At 41.2% G+C, this 21,190-nt stretch overlaps 2 protein-coding genes across 3 annotated transcripts in view; both read right to left on the bottom strand.

The window, feature by feature from the left end:
- The window catches only part of NRG3 (neuregulin 3), a 398,941-nt gene extending 396,936 nt beyond the window's left edge, over positions 1-2,005 (bottom strand). For both annotated transcript variants that reach the window (XM_083843798.1, XM_083843799.1), the window contains exon 1: positions 1,146-2,005. In XM_083843798.1, the coding sequence (XP_083699924.1) occupies positions 1,146-1,857 (712 nt within the window). In that variant the 5' untranslated portion in view covers positions 1,858-2,005. The remainder of the gene's footprint in view (positions 1-1,145) is intronic.
- Positions 1-21,190, bottom strand: part of LOC310902391 (uncharacterized protein) — a 495,211-nt gene that overhangs the window by 59,549 nt on the left and 414,472 nt on the right. Inside the window, exons 9-11 of the mRNA XM_083843892.1 lie at positions 20,055-20,126; positions 8,069-8,215; positions 7,906-7,991 (exon numbers count right to left, since the gene is read on the bottom strand). The gene's annotated coding sequence lies outside the window, so the exon portion shown is untranslated. The remainder of the gene's footprint in view (positions 1-7,905; positions 7,992-8,068; positions 8,216-20,054; positions 20,127-21,190) is intronic.

Below are 21,190 nucleotides of genomic sequence, written 5' to 3'. Positions count from 1 at the left end.
TGGGGAAGCAAGTTACTGCCTTGTTTGCTGTTCTGATTTAGTGGTAGTTTTATTCGTAATCGTTCCCAGCCATCCGCCACCTGCACACCCACCCACACATACACGTCCAATTTGCTGTTCTTCCTATTTTGTCAATTCACAAGATCAGTTCACCGTGCATATACTCTCTGTCCCAGGGTTCATCAGCAAATAGATTTAACAGACAAAATAAAGTTTAAAGGACAAGCTGACAAAATCCTCCAGTGGAAAAACCATACATTAACATGCAGAAGGGGAGCCATCAGCAGTAAAAGCAATCCAGAGGGTAGCATTCAATTGAATTGATGCTCCTAGCAGAAACAACTAAGAGTTAATGGAGGACACAGGCTCTTCATTTCCTATGCTGCATCTAAGAAAGCGCAGAAGACTATAATACAGTGTAATTGACCATTTTACTAAACAGCACCGCACACAAGTTCTTTCGGCATGGATTGCATTCGTCCTAGATAACCTTTACGAGAAGTGGGAAGTTGATGCGCCCAACCCAAATGAATTCCCAGATTTAACCCGAATCCTTCGCTTTGCGCCTTGCAGTGGGAAGAGTCAGGCACCAGACATTAATCGGGGAGCTAGCCCCCTCCTCTGCTTAAAAGAAATAGGCAGCGACGGGCTGAGGCTGCGGACGGCACGGTACGGACAGAAGCCTCTGCGTGTTCGGGGGTGCCCGGGTGCCCCCCTCCAGGGGAGCTGGCGGGGGCCCCTTCCAGCAGCCGGGCGCTGGGATGCACAGAGAGAGCGAGCATCCTTCCTGGGCCAAAGGCTTGCTTTTTCTAGGGAGGCGACCGTGCGGAAAGCAGAAGAAAACTCCCTCCCCGCCAGCCCCAGCTCCCGAGGAGCTCCCTGCCCCTTGCCGGGAGCCGACGCCCGGCAGCCCCCCCGTGCTCCCCGCATCTCCCGGGTGCCGTCCTCAGCCCGGCCCGGCGGGGGAGGCTTCCCCGCAAACCGCACCGAGATGGGGCACCTCAAATGGCCGCTCCACCTCGACACCCACCACGCGAGTGGGGAACCTGCCGGGGGGGCTCTGAGGGGGAGGGAGAGAAGGGGCGCAAAGTTGGCGGCCCCCCGTGGGGCAGCCCCGAGGGCAGGGGCCGGCTGCCTGTACTTACGGGTTTTGGGAGTCGTGCTGGCCTCCGGCGTGGTGGTGGTAGACTCCTGGAAGGGAGACAGGGTCCAGGACGGCGCCGAGTCGTGGACGTAGATCTTGTAGGAGGAGGTAGCGTGTGCCGCAGTGGGCCAGGCGGGCAGCGGCGGGCTGCTGGGGGCGGCGGGCGGCGGCCGGGCACTGCGGCCGGGACCGGGACCGGGACCAGGGCCGGGGGGGCCGCTGGCCGGGGGCGCGGTGTGGGGCGCGGCGGGGTGCCGAGCCGCCGTGGGCCTCGGGGCGCCCCGAGCCGGGCCGCGGGTGCCGGGGGGCCGCGGGGGGGCCCGGCTCATGGTGGTGAGGCGGGGGCTGACACGGCTGGGCGGCCGCGGCGTGGCGGCAGCGGTGGTCTCCGCGCCGCGGGGGGGGGCGGTGGGCTTGGAGAGGAAGAAGGGGTCCTGCCCCACGCCCTTGGCGTCCATCAGCTCGGTGGGCACGTACTCCTTGACGGAGCCCACCACGATCCACTTGAGCAGCATAAGGCTGAGCCCCAGCCCGATGAAGCCGATGAAGAGGGGCACGACGCACAGCCACGTCTGCTGCCGGTTCCAGACGATGCAGTCGCTGCAGCGCAGCTCCCGCGGCGGTCCCCCGGCCCCATCCCCGCCCGGGCCCCCCGCCGCCGCCGCCGCCTCCGCCGCCCCGGGCGCCGCGGCGCCGGCAGCCCCCTCGCTCATCCTAGGGGCCGTCCGCAGCGCGGCCCCGGGACATCAGCGCGCCGCGGCTGCCGGCGGCATGCGGCGGAGGTGGGCGGAGGGGCGCGGAGGGAGCGCCCCGCTCAGTGCCGCCGGCAGCCCGGCATGGCGAGCCCCGCAGCGCCCCGCGCAGCCTCCCGCGGCCGCGGAGTCAGCGGGACGGCCGCGCCATCCGCCGGGCGCCCGGCTCCTCGCCTCTCGGCTCTCCTTCTTCTGCTTCCGCTCCCAGGTCTTTCCTTCTCTCCTCTCTCCTTCTTTTTTATTTTATTTTATTTTTTCCCCTCCGTGCGGTGGGTCGCGAGATCCAGCCTCCTCCCTCGGCGACGCCGGCTGTCACCCCAAGCTGGCGGTCCCGGCGGCGGGCAGGCACATTCCTTCACATCCGCGTCCCTTCTCGCCTCTCCGCCTTCTCCTCGCCCCTCGGGGCCAGGGGCTCTCTCCTGGCCGTCTTCCTCTCCTCCGCTCCCTCCCCCGCCCGCTCGCCTCCCGCCTATGCCCGGCCGCGGCGCAGCGGCAGCGGCGGCGGCTCCAGCATCCCCCGGCTGCGCGGCGGGGAGGCGGCGGGGAGGCGCAGCCGCCACTCCGCGGCCCCGCGGCCAACCCGCGGCCGGCGCCGGGCCAGGGAGGCCGATCCGCGGGCGGGGCCCGGGGCAGGAGGCTCGGCTCGGCTCGGCTCCGCTCCCCGCCGCTCCTCCGCGCTCAAGTCCGGCCCGGCATCGAAACTCCGCCGAGGTTTCCCGAGCGAAAAATACAAAAGAACGTAAAATCCAGGGGATGGAAAGGACACCCTGCAGCAGGGGACGCCAGTGGTCCAGGAGGCATAAATACGGATCCGGCCACCGAATAGGCACGCACAAGGCAGTTCCTGCCAAGCTTGCAGCTCCTGTTCAATTGTGCATTCCTAGCGCGGCGCAAGGGAGGCAGGCTAGCGCGCAGAAAGTAAGGCGCCTCCCACCAAAGCCTAATGGTGGTTTCTTAATGCGCACAAGATAAATAAATGATCCAGGCAAACCCCTCGGGAGAGTGGATGCTACGGCAAAAGGAAGGAAAAGAAGGAAAAGAAAAAAAAAAAAAAAGGAGGGGGGGGTAAGGGGGTGCGCCTGACCCCATCCTGGGGCAGTAATCCAATAGGCTGCCGCTGTATGTCCAAAAAGACGTGTGGAGGGAGGTGGAGACACCTCCGGAGAGGATTCCTAGCGAACGACCGGGGCTCGGGACGAGGAGCTGCTTCCTGAGGCTGATGCTACCTGATAACCAGCACTAAGCAGCGTTTGCTGTTGTTTGTGAAAGGGATTTCCCTACGGGAAAACGGAAACCGGCAGCAGGCACCTGCAACAAAGGGACGGTCCCCCCGAGCAGCCGGGGGTACTGCCGGGACCGCCGCATCCCGAGCCTGCAGCCAGACAAGTTTGGGACCCAAACTGCTCTCCCACCTGCCCACAGCAGCTCTGGAGGCACCACCGCCCCCTTTCCACTCCCGTATTGGGCAAAACATTTCGTCGGCTGGGGTGGTCACTGAAGGGTCAGCGGCGGTGCACCAAAGGGTGGCTTTATTGCTCATTTTCGACATTTTAGAAAGTGACCTATAAAATTATATATGCACAGATGTTTTGAAACCCCTTTTTTTTTCTGAACTATTAATCCATCGGTGTCATTGTGGTAATGGCACTTAGGTATGATTTCCTTAGCTGTTTACGTAGAGGCATGTTAATATTGAGGCAGAATAATTGAGCAGAAAACAATGGAAACAAAATGTGAAATACATTTGTTCTGTATATACATAAATATGAAAAATAAAATATTGAATTTCTGCTCAGAAGGAATGTTAATAGCATTAATAATATTATATGAAAGGTGCATTAAGTAGACACTGAGATTATTGTCACAGTGAGCAATCTGACTGGAGCCTGGCAGCTTTGCTAGGACAGGCCTGTGCTCACAGCTATGAGGAAATCTGGGGAAACGGCTTATTGGGTAAGCACACTCTTTAAACCCTTTCTCATGAAAAACACTTTGGCATTGGAAAATACAATTTACAAATTTCTAACCCTTTGACAAAGAGGAAAAGGATTGGGTGAAGGCATTCAGAGACAACCACAGGAGAACTCTTCACTACTTAAGCGGACGCCCAGTAAAGCAAGAAAATGAGCAAGATAAGGATGTCTTAGAAATCCATAGAAGCTTTGTCATAGATTTTTTTTTTTTGGAATCCAGCATTCCTTATGGAAATGTAGAACTAGGGGCTTACAGTTGTGAGTGCCTGTCCTGCACAGCCCTCACCTTCCTCACAAGCTATGCAAACTGTTGTCCTGCTCCAGGCATTGCACTGCCTGTACAAATGCCCCTTAGCTCTTGCCTCTTCTGCTACCATACTGCTGTTCTTCAAACTCTGTATGAATTGTTCTTTGTATTCGTTCTCAAACAATTTGTACATGCATCTTGGGAGAACGTAACACAAGAAATGCATTTTACAGCCCTCACAAGAGAGAGAGCTTTTAAGTCCTTTTAAGTGCGGATGACCAAGTCCTGAAGTCTTTCAGTATTTCATCTGCCTCAGCTACATTTCTTCCCTCCAGTAAGATTTTCAAGCTGTCAGCTCCTAAAATTTGTAATGGTTCTAACGGAAAGGCATCAGGATATGATACCATTAAGATGACTCAAGTGTAGCCATTGCATCGTTTAATATTGAAAGATTTCCTGTATTATGAGTAAAGATTTTTCAGACTTCTTTTCTTACAGTTTCCTATTCTTACCATTGGGGTTGACAAACAGCAACAATTATTTAAATTGGCTGGGGAATGCTTTCACTATGCCTTCATTAACTGGATTGCTTAAAAACAGATATCCCCCAGATAAGTTAATGAAGATCGTACCATTGACTGCTTTCTTCTTTGAAGAAAGTTCTTTGGTCTAAAAATATGAAATGTCTACGTGCCTTGACACAGCAAGCTCAAAGTAGCTTCCCTTTAACCCCATAGTAAAGGCAAATGTATTTCAAATAGTGTATCCTTCAGTTAAAAAATAAAGAAAAAAATAAAGGAAAAAAAAATATAAGCTCTTTAACATCTACTCTGAAGTGTTACAGAAATACATCATGCACCTTGACAGACAGCTGAGTGCAGGTGGTGCATGGAAAACTCGTTCTGTAATAATTTAGCCACCAGTTAAGCTGTTACGATGTATTCAAAACCACAGACTCTAAATTATTCTAGATTACTTCTCTGTCCCCAAGAATTAATATTAAAATCATAATCAGTTTTCCAAATCAGCCCACTCTTGTTAAACTGAATCTGTTCAGTGCATTAATTCTAATTTACATAGGTATTTTGTAAATTTCACTTGCATTTCTTCCTACTCATTCTGTATCATAGCCCAACTTCTTTACTCTTCTGGAAATATATTTGTCATGATCAGAAAACAACATATAATTTATTTTTCTTCATAAAATGCTAAGAAATGCTCAGTGTCCCCTTGAGAACATCTGTAACTCAGATGGAATTAAATAATTTATCCAAGGTGAAGTCAGAAGTGGTATTTTAAGGACTGATGTGATACACACGACCGATATACTGTTTATGAATATATTGTTTTGTTTGTCACAGGGAGTTTAAGTTTTGACTGTACAGTAGATATGCCACAGCTAGCAGTTCTGTGACAAGGGTTGTGTTCCTGATGGCTTCACATCTGCCTCCATATAGCAGAACCAGTGACATCATCTTCAAATAGCAAAATGTAATAAGTTAAAGGAGTTAGATTTGCTTTAACAATCAACATGGAAGCAGTCCTAAAGATGTCAGGATAACTCTCCTCAGAATAGTCAACAAAAGAAACAAAAATTCTAAATGGAAAATAAGACCCTTTTGGAACCACATCTATTTCACCTCCCAAACAGCAAGCATTTGAGATCCTTATATTCAAATCCCACATACACACACAGTTAGAAGCCTGCCTTTCCTCTCCAACTTCACAAAATATCTGAAGACATTCATCATTAATTCATATAAATATTATCTGAAGCTGTGGGCAACAAAACCTCTACAGTTACTTTGCCTTAGGGTGCGATTGGCTGCTGACAACATAAACATTCCCTCCGAATTCTGTGTTCCTCCTGTGCTCACCTCATTTGCTTTATTCTGATAGCTGGGCAATTGGATGTGGCAACCAAACCAGAATTTCACAAACAAAAGATGTTGGAATTGTGGCCGGATCTATCAGTAGGTGTTACACTCCTGGGGTATTTTCTCAAATTAGGGCATTGAATATTCTTACTTCATCTTTCTTCTTAGCTTTCATCCTCAACTCAGCTACAGCATATGTGCCCCTCATGTCTGGTTCACAGTCATGGAGAACTTTCCTTTTTGTCTGAGGTGTATTTCTATTCTTTCTTTCATATGAAACATGTAAGTGGTTTTACACTGATCCCATTAATCACCACTCAGAACTAAAGTACTCTTTCCTGTAATGATTGCTAAAATCGCTATTAGGCAAGACAGACTAAGTTTTATTCAACAAACATGTTGTAAAGAGACTTGATCTATATACTGGTGCATAGCATAAAGCCCAAAGTATCCCACCTTGTATTTTTATGCAGGATGTCGTGAGTGCTTCTGGTAGTGGTGGAGAAACAGCACAAGTCACAACAAGTGAAAAATCCACCACGGAGTTCAAAGGCACGGCACCAATTTGAGACGTTAGCAAGCTGCCAGTTAGCATTATGTCAGTCTCACACAGGTGCAAGATGAGTGACAGTTAATTTCAGAATAAGGAGAAAAGTCTGTTCTCTCTCATTGCAATATAAACTCTGAATAACAATCCCATGGCTAAATTAATTGGATAAAATACACCTATCCTTTCAAATGGTGCAAGTATGCTTATTGCTCATCAACAGTCAGCGTGTCCTCAACTTTTTCAGATCACACATAGCCCATTTGCAAGTGCCAGAGCTGCCACTAAATATTTAGAATTACACTTGAATCTACATCAATGGATATGTGCAATTCAGAGTCTCTCTTGGCATGGTTCATAGTGATTAATTGAGACACGGCATAACATTAGAAAAAAAAAAAAAACACACCCCAAATCTTGCAAAAATATGTTTCAATCAGGAAATATTAGTAAACCAAATATTTTCCTTGGAGGAATTTATTACTAAATAACTGCAATCCTAAAAACCTGAGTCACGTCTTATCAAGACAAATTCTTAATATTCTCTGCTGACCATAAATTCTAAGGATTTCAGTGGGAAAAATTCTGTCTGGCAAGAGTGAAATCAAAGTAGTTTTTTAATTCTGATTTTAGTGGTATTGTATCAGTCCCTTAAGCACACACTTAATAATGATTTCAACTAAGATATATAGTGGCTATTCTTAACAATGCCCTTGTGATATACTGAAGCCACTGGAACACAACAGAAATGCATATATTCCTCTTCAAGCCATTGTAACCCCTGAGATTTTTATCAGAAACATAAATTGAAGATGCCAAATAAAGAAAGATTTGAAAGCAAATGTGCAAAATGCCATCAAAGGGGCTTGATCCAAAGCACAATGAAGTCAGCAGAAATCTTTCAGTATACTGCAATCTGTCTTGGACTAAGCCCTAAATCAAAATTCAAACCTTTCCAAGATTTTGGACAAAATGATGACACCAGCAAGTGAGAAAGCTTAAGAAGCAATCAGTCATCGACAGACAAGAAAGTTAAAATTACTTACTCTTATGAATCACTGCCTTTTTTTTTTCCCCCAGGAAACCCACACTTTTTCCATCCCAATTAATACACTTTATCCCAATTAATCAGGCAGAATGGGAGTATACATTTCAGACCTTGGCACCTTTCCTGTTTTGTTTACAAAACTGTGCACTGTCCCATGTAATAGGGACTTCAATCCTATGCAAAGAACTCTGCTGCCAGTTGTTGCTGGATAAATGATCTGGGCATAGCTTTTGTTACATGACAAGACTAGGTACATCCTGGAAATGCTCACACTTCTACCAGTCTGCCTCAAGGAATTGTGAATAAGATTTAAATACCTTTAGTTCCACCATCCACCGCAGCATCTGTAGTCTTTGCAGAGAAGTGATGAAGAACATACTGTTTCTGTGGTGTTCTTCATATGCTACCAAAGGGGTGAAGATGTTTAGTGGTAAAGCGTACCTAAGAGAAAGATGGGCAATTGTCTGGGTCCTCCTCTACCCGATGGCCCTAGCGAGGGACAAAGATGTGTGCCGGCAGCCTCCAGGTGACTATTGCTCCAGCAGCAACTCTGCTGCTCAGGCACAGCCCTGGAAATTCCTTCAATAACAGGTCTGAAGTATCCAACATATTCCTTCTGGGTTTCTCCTGGAAATGAACACAAAGCAACAGAGACTGTCAAATTCAAGAAGTGTTTGAGGCGTCCAGATAGTGAATTAGTTTCAGCTGTTTCTGACCTTGCCACCAGAGAGGCATGAATGCTCTTTACAAATGGTAAAATTTTGAGGGGAACATCACAGGTCAAACGGTGCACCTCCAGATGACTTCCAAGGAAGTTCGAAATTGTTACCTTCTCTTAAACTACAATTAGTTACTAATACTTTTTTTTTTCAGTCTTGATTGCTTTTGATAGTAAATAAAATTGCCTTGTATTACAGTCTTTGTATAAACAGTACACTCATCATAGCTGTGAAATGCAAAAAAAAAAAAAAAGATTTTATATTTGCATAAGTGGTTTCAATTATTTTTTACTGTTATTAGAGTGATCAAAGACAAAGCAGGACAATAGAAGCACAGGAAATCTGTATTAGAGGCAGTAATGAAATAGTGATGGAACAGTAGAACTTAAAATAAATTTGAATGCTCTGGTGAAGTCCAAATTTGACAGGACTAGAGGTAGACTAAAAATTCCTTATCAGTCTCAGCAATTAAGTTATATCGCAAAGGACTGTTTTTTCTGCCGATAATGACCAAATAAATGAGAGATCAAGCTGAATATTGCTGCTGATTTTAACACATGGAAAACAATGACAGGAGAAACAATGCTATCAGCAATTAACTTGTTAACTTACTTTGTGTAGATCCTACAGAAATGAACTCGGACTTACTATTTTCTTCTATACTATTAACATTCATCCATAAACTTATTTTTTACCAGAATGTTTTATTGTAGTATAGACCAGGTGCCAAGACTGAGTGAACTATTTCAGGTATGTTTGCTTTCAAGACTTGGGTACGTTCTATCACAGTTTCCTTATATTCAAAAAAATGTTTTCTTACTCCTTTGTTGTTGTGAGGATTGAGAGGCTTCCTTCATTTCATTTTTAAGACTTTGTAACAGTGCTTTTCATAGCTCTATTAGGAGTGTGTTGTTTGGGCTGTTGTAGAACAGTACTTCTTATATTTGAAATGTCAAATTCAGCCATTGCCGTTCAAATCCCTTTGTGACAAGTTTGGAAGTTCATGTCTTTAACCTTGAATTGTTCAAAAGTAGTAATGCTGAACAACACTGACCCATTCGTTCCCTGCTGTAACCAGCTGATTCTCCCATTGCTGACTGGAGCTGATCCCAAATGGTCCAGACCAAGATCCATCCTATGGTGGCCAGATTTTCATCCCCGTATATGTCTTTTAAGCTGCTTTCATTCCTGATATGAACTAATTGATATCAAATATATAGGCAATTGCCTGGAAGAATTACATCGAAAGTAATGAGTATTATTAATGTGATTTTGGATGTCAGATTCCTGCTACTTAGGAGGTTCCTTGACTTAATGGTTAACTCTTTACCAGCTCCTGGAAAGTCCAGCAGAGCAAAAGTTAGATGAAATGAAGGGGAACATTTACCTATCCTTCCACGTAACACAAAAGGAACTCTATCAAACTTCATGGAAAGTTTTGTGGCACTCGTCCTTAGAGTTGTATTTGAATGACCCTTTGAAGAGGAAAAAGCCCACAGGATCTCATCATTCTCATAGCTTAATCAGGGAAGAAGAAGAAAAAAATAATAATAATAATAAAGAATCTTTCATCTTTAAAGCTTTGAGACGTCCATGAAATCATTCACATTTTCTAAGCACTTCACCTCTACATTTCAAGAATGTAGAAAATACAATTTATTTATTTATTTTAAACAGAGGAGTCAGAATGCACTGTTTCTCAGTACCCCTATGTAAATATGAGGAACTTTTCTACACCAAGTCTAAAACAGCGTACAGTTATGGAAAGCAAAGCATAAGAGAATCCTGTTTCTATCACTGTCATGTATTTCAATTTAACTGCAAATGGAGAAACACTAGGGAAAGACAATAAGAAGTAAAACAATGCCTGGAGCAAAACAGCTGCTGAATAAATATTTCAAAGGGAACAAGAGATGGAATGTTAATTGATAAATACCTGCCTGCTACTTTTATGTACAGAATCAATTGTACTAAAAACTGTGATTAAAAAAATAGGAAGGAAAAAAAGAAAATATGTTGTCTGAAAACTTTAGGATCTTGAAAGCAATAGAATTACCAAAGCTTAACTCAGCTTTCAATCTCAGTCTTAAAAATAGAAGACATTCAAAGAAAAAAGAAATAAAACCAAAAAAAACTGATTCAACTTTAAACTACTTAAGTACCAACACGCAACTCTGTTTCTACTTACTAACATTATAATTGTCAATATTTATTTGTCCAGTGGAAAACTAGAGATGCATTAGTTACTCTAAAGTCCCAATTAGTAATTCTGAATCATAACACTGCATGTCTGTGCCTTGTGTGTACTATGAATACATCAACACACAGCGCACAGCACTCTTCGTAGTAGTTTTTCTCTACAGTTCAATAATCATGGATTTAATATTTAATAAACAATATTATACCCATAACAATATCACTTGCATACTCTGATGTTTTAATAACAGTAATCATGATCAACAAGAGACATCAGGTTTGTTGGGACTTGTTTTTTGTTTGTTTGTTTGTTTTTACCAGCCCAGCTGAGATAGTTGGCCAAAGTAAATAAGCTTGCAGTCACACGAGCCCTTTTTTATTACAAACTCTCTCTTCCCATACAAAATTATGTTTTTCATGTCACTAACAGATCTAAAGGGAAAGTGGCAAAGCTTTCAGAAACATATAAAGAATTATGTAGTTGTGTATAGAAATATAGACATGTATGTGTGTGTGTAGCTACATTTATGAGGAGGAAGATGTTAAAGCCACAGAATAAACAGAACAGTACATATTCTGGCTGTGGAATAAGCTTCTATGATTTTGTCACACTATGTATAAAAGCATCCATCCATCAGATGTTATACAAAAGTCACACAGCTCAGTTTTGAATACAAATCCGCATGTGAAAATCTTCCTAGTTTTAAAAGCAGTACAATACAAACCACTTTATTGAATCATATTTTTAAGGCCCAGTGATGCATCCATGACCCACCAGGCTGTTCTGGCAAACAGAAATTGAAGTGAGTCTCTCGCCATCAGCTGGGATGCATGGAGGACTCTCTGAGGATGCATGGAGGAATCCCTAAACAAAAAAGCTTGAAAATGTTTTTTTTACAAGGACAAAATCTTGTAAGCTCCCAGTCACAAACAGGATCGGAATTTGTATATCTCCTGTCTGTGCAAAATGAAGATTTTAAGTGTCTAGAGTTCACACACTGCTCACTTATTTATTTGTTCTACAGACATCTAAACTTCCTTTCATGTCTTTTGGGAAACTGAATACATTTTAATGGGAAACGTCTCCAGTCCATCTGTCTATGAACAGGGAATCAAGCTCAGCAGAAAGTTAGATCTGTATTCAGAACTAAAAGACCAAAAATGAAGACTTCACAATTGGTTGCTCTATCTCCCTGTTCATTCAAACCTGTGACCAGGGAATCACGAACATCTCCAAGGTCTTCTCATAAGCTTCTACTGCCATTCTTTCACTTTATTTTTCTCTACATTAGGAATATAACAGAAAATAATAACATTCACAATGCAGCAAAACAATTTTCAAACCTGAGTGCTTTAAATCTTCGTTTTCAATGTTTATCTGGACAACTTATATAAAGCTCCTCTGTATTGAGAGTGCTGTAGTATGTGTTATTTCAGCACGCAGAAGAGACAAGAACAATGCATGGTATAAATTTACCTTATATTACTGTGTTCACACCAAGAATAAAGAAGAATCTTTACTGCAGATCTCACTGCCCTCCCTCAGAAGGCAGGGAAAGATCGGCTTACTGATTTCATTACTTCTATACTTTTGATAATATGCCCTCAATTCAACTGTTCTGAGTCCTCAAATTTAGCCTCTCCTTCTCAGCCCTGCTGTGCAACAGCCCAAGCTGTCCTGGCACCTAGAAGAAACTTTCCTCTAGCAGCTTGTGACAAACAGCTTTTTAAATGAAAATTGCTCCTAAAAATGAATATACTGCATATAAATTCAAAAGTATACATAGGCATGTATGTAAAGGACAAAAAACTATAACCATTAGTCCTTCAGAGTCACTGTCTTCATTCACTAGTTTTGCACAAACTGCCCTTAAATACTGAGCTGCCTTTCTATTCTAACATTAGGAAGCTTTTAATGATTAAGTATAATTTTGATAAAGCAGTGATATAATTTTAATTACTTCTCCAATAATGGCCTCACCATTAATTCTTATGAGGTAATGTACAGCATGGTTTCTTGCCTGGTCCTTGCTTCATCTCCTACTTGTTCATCCTAAAAGCTTCTTTTGATTGAATTAGGAAAAAAAAGAAAAAAAATCAAGCAGGCAAATCTGTACATACAGCTAATAACATACACACAATCTGACTTCCTCCTCAGCACATTGCTTGCATACACAAGTGAGATAAAAAATACTGCTAAGATGAAAAACATTTTTCATCTTAAGTTTCCTATCTATTTCCATTTCCTATCACATGAAACTTTCTAAAAATATGTTCCTTTTGAGATATGTGTTTGCAATTTGAACGCTAGAAATGCTAGCCAAAGTGGGAACTTTGAAGGAGATGTTAAGCTCAATCAGTTCAATCATCACAGTTATGCAAATGTAAAAACATATTCCTTCTTTTTAAACATTGTTCCATTTTAGCGGTGATCGTAAGATTCAAGAAGTGAGGATGGCATATAAATGTCAAAAACTTGACAGCACCATAGGGTGGAATCCAGTCCCAGCTGTGGTCAATAGCAGAGCACACTGTATCTCAATAGGAACATGATTTTACTTTCGATCTTCACAGAGCAGCTGAGAACTGAGTCAGGGTTAAAAGGGAAGCTGTTGAGATTACATGGCTGTAGGAGCAGGCAGCAAATTTTCAGCACATGCTAGTTAAATAACGTCTGAAGCACAATGCACTAAACCAAAAAAGTGATAGTAAGAGAGGTTTGTACTGCACATAATATGAAGTCATTGCCACCTATATTATGATGCTATTTGCTGTCTCGTGGAAAGAAAGCAATCACATTCCTTGTCACAAGACCACAGTGGTGCAGCAATGTCCTCCAAGAGGCAAGGCTTTTCTCTTAGGGTTGTGCTGCTCGCTCTTCAGCAACTACCTGTATCTATTAATTTCAAATATATGAAGAGTAAATCATATAAATAGTGAGGATCCCTACTCCCTGCTACCTTGCTCAGGATGGGCTGGAAGCTATGCCCCATAGAGACAACAGACATGCTCTACCCAGAGCAGTTGCAGTGGTGGAAGGGAGGTTTCCTTCTCCACAAGTTTCCATTCCTTTACCTACTGAAGCAAAGTGATGTTTAATTAGATGTTATTTTCTTCATTATAAGCATAAAGATAAGGAAAATCACCATTTAATGAAATATATTTCTCTTGTGCTGTCATAGTCATTATTACAGTATGATCTTGGTTTAGCAGTTACCTTTGAAAGTGAGCTGTGCTACAGGCGATTGCCTTTGCCACTGGCTCTTTTTTTTAAAAAAAAAAAAAAACACTAATCAAAACAAAACAAGTAAATAAAACAGAACTCATAGTCAACTGGTTCTTACTGAGTCTATTGAATTAAAGAGATTATTTTTATTAGTTCTATGAAGTTTGCAATGCAGTCAACCAAATCAGATAAAAGTCAGAGTTATTCTATGAGCCTCATTTTGACGTCCATACACATTGTGAATTACTTGTTAGCTCACAAGTGGCCATCCTCACCATTTTTAGAAAGTAACAAGGGACTTCGATTGCTCAGTTTTAAATGTAATGTAAAATCCTCATCTTTCAGAGAATCTTGAGAAATGTTAAGAGGATACATTCATGGCCAAAGTGGCTAAAAATCAAAACCAAACAGAAAGACAGTTAGATAATAAAACATTATTTCCAAAAAAAAAAAAAAAATTCAAGCTGAGAGCAGGAGGGAATACAATCCCTTCTTTCTTTCTTCCAAATCTATGAAGGTCAATTTTCATGTTCAACTAATGTATAATATACTGGGGCATAAAGGGTTTGCATTTTTATTCTAATTTGTTTTTCTTTCAAGTTCAGAATCACCAGCAAAGAAAATTACTCTAATTGCAATTCTCTGCATACAAATAGTGATTACAGCTTAGTGGATTGTTAGGACAGCACACCACACAACTTATTAGATCAAATTGAGTGACGCCTACACCAAAGCATTTTTTTCAACATAGATAAATCGAGCTAAGCTCACTCAGAAAAACTAAATATTTATGACCAAAAAATTGTGTGTCAAACCTACCAGGCACCAGTTCCGTGACTCCTGATTCAGAACTATGAAATAATCATAGGAAAAAGCAGTCATAATGTGGGATGACATTAAAAACCAAGAGCAGCAAAATCAATTTTAATTAGTTCCCAAAGAATGAATATGTAGAGACCTAAAATCTTTCTCTGATATATTAATATAGCTTATTTTTTATTTGGTTAGCTTTAATGAATTCATCAAAGGGATGTTGAGTGACTGGAAAGGTGCACATGAAAGCACTGAAATAACTGAATCACATACAAAGATGTTTCTATATTCCCAAAAAAAACTATCTTTTTTTTTCCTAACATATTCTGTCACAGAGCTAAGTACAAATATCTGGAGGACAGAATAACTCTCTAAGGTTGTACGTTCAGAAAGAAGTATTTAAACATGTTATTTATGGCCAAATTAAAGTTGGCCATAGGAAAAAAAAAATGGCCACTCCATGTACAATTTTTAAATTGTACTTTTAAACTTTTAATTAGATCCTACTTACAGATGGATTTCACAGATATATAGTATTATAGCATAAATTAGCTGAGTTCTGAGTGACATTTTAATCCAAGTGTCTTTTTTTTTTATTTTTCTTCTAAAGCTAAATTACACTGTATGATTTTTCCTAGATGAACAGAAAGCAAATCTAGCTAGTTGTGGAGTCTTAGGGTTATGCATTTTTATTTTCTTTCCTCTAAAGTTCAAATTTCCAGCTTTTAATAAAAGCTATATTGTGTTGTTATGTCAGTGATGACATGATAATGAATTAGATCAGGCATGGGCTACGTCTGAGTGAGTGAGACAGTAAGAGTCGGGTTACCTCTTCCACCACTTTTGCATTTCTTGTAGCCTGTAAAAGAGTTTCTTTGGCCTCAAATATTTTCTAGTTTGTAGACTGCAGAAATTATATCCAGAGCTTTATTCGTAATTTTTCCCCTTCATACATTAATAACTCCTGCCAGTAGTAAAAGACTCTAGCTTTAAGTGAGATGCTGCTGAAAAGCAGTGTAAATGCTTTCCAGTAGCCAAACCTCTCTGAGAGAAGGGCTCTATTTCACCACACAGCTGCCTGCACAGTTAGCATTTTAGTATCTGAAGAACTGCTGGAAAACTTGGGTTTACGATAACATTATATGACGCATAGTGTGTTTTAAGGAAAGGTGGAAGTCTGTGGAGCTGGCATCTTTTTGCACGGGTAATAGATTTAAAAATACATATATTGTAACATTCTCTCACCATCTGGTATATAAAATGGTGTTTCTTTCCTACAAAAATGTTGGTGTTGGAACTGTAATATCTAGTCAACCATATCTCAGCCTTCATTGGGCATGGAGTTAAATCAATATTTCTGCAGTGTTTTTCTGATGTACTAACCCTAAAAGCAGTATTGTTGATAAATACTCTAAGCAACCCTAATAAAACAAAAGACAACTGAAACTGCAGCATGGTGAGGATGAGAATAACTTGTATGGTAAATAATTTGTAAAATAGTACTTCTTTGTACAAATTCAGTTCAACTGACTTTTTCTTTAAAGAAAAGTAAATATGTAATCAGGATTCACAGGGATCATTCTTACCAAAGCTCACAGGTGCACTATTATTGTGCACATGGAAGCCAAGCACTGCAGCCTACAGTTACAGCAGACCAAGATCCTCTAAGGTAGCAGAGGACTGTTTTAGCTATTTGCAGGGGACTAGCATTCAGCAGAAAACAAAAACTAAAGGAAGAAAATCTAGTGATACAAGATTACTCTGGAAGACAGGAACTGTCTCAGAGATGGCACACTGTTGAATTGACCTCTCAGCTCCCACAGTAGACTAATACCACTAATACTATTAAAAAAATAAAAAAGAAAAAAAAGGAAAAGAAAAAAAAAGGCAGGACGAGAAGTTGGTGACAGATTTCACTTGAGTTTCCTTATTTTTTACAGTTTTCTTTTGGCACTGTGTTGCTAACTTTATCATCAATAATGCTTTTATTAATTTTTTTTATTTTTATTATATTTTTTTTTACTCATACTGAAAAATCTCTGATAAGGGCAATAAACAACAGATGTTTATTTGGAAACAATGCAGCCAAATAATAGGACTGTATAAACTCTTTTGTCTACAACCCAACAAAAGTTTGGAACGCATAGATTAGATGCTTTTCCCACTAACCTGCAAAATCATCCTGGGAGCTGGTAGCATCAAGAGGCGGGACACGGAAAAGTCTGTCCTAGTGAATATTATTTAAAGAGCTGTGGTGCACTTCACATCAGAAAACCACTCCACAGACACATGCAATATTTCTGCAGTGCTATTTGTACAGTACTTCTAGGGCTGGGCAGTGACTAGAATTTAACATGGAAACAGTTTTTTTGATTTCATTGTAATTGGTCCCAGGTTTAAAATTAAACTCAAGCTTATGTGCTTAATTTACCTAATTGCCTCGCTGTATGAGGTCTCTGTACTTAAATTGTTAGTATATCATCCCAACAGGCTGTAAACTATAGTTTAAAACCAATGCATAAATGTAAAAGTATCGATGTACATTCTGCCACTGTGGGACATTGTATAATTTACACATCCATTATGCAGCCACAAGCACATAGATCCATATCATCCTGAACAGCTGTATCCAAGCTGTCTAGATTTTAGCCAACACTATCCATTTATTCTTAAACCATTTGTGACAGCATTGTTTCAACACACTAAGCCAACATGTTTGTCAGAGCAATCTTAAAAGTGACCTAATTGTGCCTGGTGTAGAGCAACACAAAATCCTACTTGCAACCTTTTATCCCCTCAGAGAAGTAGAATTTTGCCTTGTAATTGTAATCACAGCGTCCAAGTTACATGCTCTTTTAATAATCTGGAAAACCTTGTTACCCATCATCAGATACACCAAGGCAGAGCCTCAATACTCCCACAGCAGCCAGGGCAAGGCCCCTGTGCTGGGAGGCACGAGCTCATGAAGCCCCTACCCAACACTGCCACTTGAACACAACTGGCCCACAAGTGAGCTGGGGGCAGAGCAATACTATGGTCCGTTCAGCCTATTAACACTCCCTCCAGTTGTCAGAGATTTGGCCAGGGTCACAGACCAAAATACAGAGGGAACACGCAACGTTTGGGTTCAGGAGTATGTCATTGTGTGTGACAACACGCTCAGCAGCGACTAATGGGGTTTCCCTGTTTGACTCTTCAATGAAGTGTACGTTTCCAATACATGACGCCAAGTAAAATCCTTCTGTCTCTATGTGTGCTGTCTCAGAGTGCTACAAAATGCAAAGATACCTTTTCTTGCATGTTTTGCAGTATTCATATCAGATCTGTAATGTCACTTCTTGCACTGCCAGCACATTTATTATACAGTGTCAAGTACCTACCAGGCAGGTTGCATCTAACACTGAAGGCACTGGTTCAGCAGACTCAGACTCTTCAGAAGGCATTTATCTTTTCCTTTCTCTTTTCTCCTTTTTTTTTTTTTTTTTTGGTCAGTCCTACAGACCAGACTGGTTGCTTTCTAGATCACTCAGTGGATTCAGCCCAGCCAAGAATCCTTCATAGGGTTTAACAGTTTTGCCATAACGCTACAAATGTAAAATTTCCTGTTGCTGTTTGTTCTGTAAGCTTTGAAGTGACAGTTGTGTGTGTCTAAAATTGCAGATCTCTAAGATCGTCCTCTCAGAATTAACTTTTTTCCCCCCCTTTTTTTGTGTCACTTCTACTTCTATTCTACTTCTACTTCTATTACAGGCCTTCAATAGAAAGTTTATGATTTAAGAAATGACCACATAGTCAGACAGTGAACTAACAAAAAGGGTAACCTGGAAAAATTATTATTTGTCCTGATGAGACGGAAAGTTTCGTTTACTTTGAATTAAAATGGGAAAGTAACTTTGATCTATAAGGGGGGATTTTATCCTAGTTCCAATATGGTACAATTTCATTCTTGGGCAAGGCATTTGGCTCCAGGACTAGTAGTGGTTTCCCTGCAGTTGCCCTGGCTCCATCACTTCTGAGCTTTTACTTTGAAATTCTTCCTTTCCAGGCAACCTCATTCACATGGCCAGGGCTGACACACAAGCAAACCCACGGCTTGGTGCCTATTATGGGACATAACCCACTGGCAGAAACACTGCAAATGTCAGTTTAAAGCTCAGCTCTCTGCTAGCTTACATGTTTCCTACATGAAAACCCTTCATGTCTCCAAGACCCAGGTGCATAACAAAAAGAGCAAAATTCTTCACTGCTCCTTTTTGATTTTCTTAGCACAGGTCATGAAGCCCTGAAGTGAAACTGTTTTACACACACACCTTCCCACAGTCAGTTGTTTTTCATGGCCAGACCTTCGGGCTTTTCTATAACTTAAACAATTATTTACTAAAACAGTGTTAGAAGCTTTTGTAAGACAGAGGCCATTCCCCAGCCACCAACATTAGTGTGAGTCAGGATAGCATTACTGCAGACAGTGAAGTGCACTAATGTATTTTGTAAGATTCTTAGACCCATTTCTTTCCCAGTTTTATAGAAAACTAAGGCTCATGAAGTGGGGTTTTCTCTTTTCCTTTACACTTGCTATAACTCTTCTCAGGATTATAGGAAGTCTTGGCTAGGAGTTGGGAAACCTCATAAATGCTATTATTGTTTTATCATAGAAAGGACAGCAATAGCCTAAATCCCTGTATAAATTTCTGTTTCAGAACAATGAGATATAAGATAGTGTACCTAATTTCAATATAATTTCAGCAGGGCAGGATCCATCCTTAAATGTGCTTCTCGTCACTTCTGCTTTGATGACATGCTTCTGCTTTGATAACATGATTATTGTTTAAATGTAGAAGAAAGCAAGAGAGTTTTTGTACAGCGTGGGTGTTTTCACCTGCTGTATGAAAAAAAAAAATAAAAGCCCACAGCTTGAAGCACATCCGAGTAGTAGCAGTAATTAGGTATTGGCATATCCTGCGAAAAGCGCTTGAAAAAATGATAGGGCTTAATAAAGTTTTAGTATCCTAAAGCTACACTGGAAGTTTTTAAAGGGAAACACAAATTCAGAACAGGGAACACATAATTCTTAGAAAGGATAATCAATAACGGAGGAAATAAGGGAAATTTATCCTGTTAGAGTCTGCGTCCTACAGAATACAATCACACATTTATATGTAGCGCTTCAAGTAGCCAGATAGCTTTCTACAAATACCAATTGCCATGTCACACATGACACCTTCCTGTAGAAATTACTATAAATATTAATCCTGCCAAATATATACATGCAGTACCAGCATCTACCAGGAAATCTGCACTCAACAGAAATGAGAATCCTTAAAGAACAGTGTTTTCTGAATCTATTTAAGATCCCAGAACATTCTGAACTTTTTTTTTCATTGAAACAGAGTCTTTACAGTTCTAAAAGTTTTACATGCAGTTTTTCATAAGTTTTATAGCCAATGCTTCCAAAATATACTGTAATTGTATGTATAGTGAAAAGAATGAATAAAGCATCTCAGACAAAACATACCTAAATCCTTAGCAGATTACGGTAAACACAAGTATTTACGTATTTGTTTTCTGAGATGAACTGGCAATTCAACTGAAAGAAAAAACACGGTAAAACACATTGGAGTACTCATATTCACACAGAAATCTGTGAAGCTGAAGAAGATATTTATAACAGTATGTACCAGCTGAAACTCATGACTATTTGAGTCAACAGCAAACACTCTCAGGGTCAGCTGGAGCTGACTAGAACTCAGATCAGGTGCAGTGGCAGGCAGCAGGCTTTCACTTGCTCTGATTCTTAGAGCCAGCTGCTTTGAACTCCCTCACCTTCAGCCACAGAGGTATTTGGGGAGTCTGGAATTTCCAGCCTATTCGTTTCTCTGTTCTAGTATAGTCTCCCCCACAGGCTTGTCCTACAAGTCTAATTGGGCCCAGCAGTAAATGTTAAGATTTGAGCATTTGCTTCAGATTGGAAGGAAACCAACTTTTTGAAAGCTTCCTTAAAATGGAATTGCTCTCCTCTACCCAAAATGAAATGCTGGGTGAAATCTTAAAGAGAAATATTGAATTGTATCTCCAGAGGCCTATTTTTTATTCATTAGTTTTTTCAGCTTTTTTTTTCCCCCTTGTTCAACAAAAACAATTTCCAGATTAGGATGTTATCTAAGAATATTTCTTTCATATACCGACAAAACTGCTCACCACTCTCCTTGATGTTTCTCAGTACAAAGATATACGGAGTCAGCGAAACAAAGGAGTTTGCATTCTGCAGCTGAATTATCTTACAACAACATAGATGGAATATTAGATATAAAGCCATATTTTTAGCCAAAACATAGTTGAGATGCAGTGTCACCCAATGTAGTTAGAGAAGACACCTGCAGTAATACACATTTATCGCTTTTAGTCAATTAAGTATGATCATTTAAAATATATATATTTTTCCTTTAACAGGAATGAATGTAGTATTATATTCTGATATTTGGCATCACATTCATACATCATTTGACTAGCACTCAAAGTATTCCTCCCTTTGTGAATATCTCTGTGAAAATTGATATTTTCCTGGGCACTTGTGTAACTGCTCCAGAGTGAAACAATTGCCAGTTCTGTCAGAGAGAGCAGAGATATTCATTGTAAGAATTGTGATATTCC

This window comes from Anser anser (genome assembly GCF_964211835.1).
Source record: "Anser anser genome assembly, chromosome: 7".
NCBI lineage: Eukaryota > Metazoa > Chordata > Aves > Anseriformes > Anatidae > Anser > Anser anser.
This window is presented reverse-complemented; position numbering and strand designations above follow the sequence as displayed.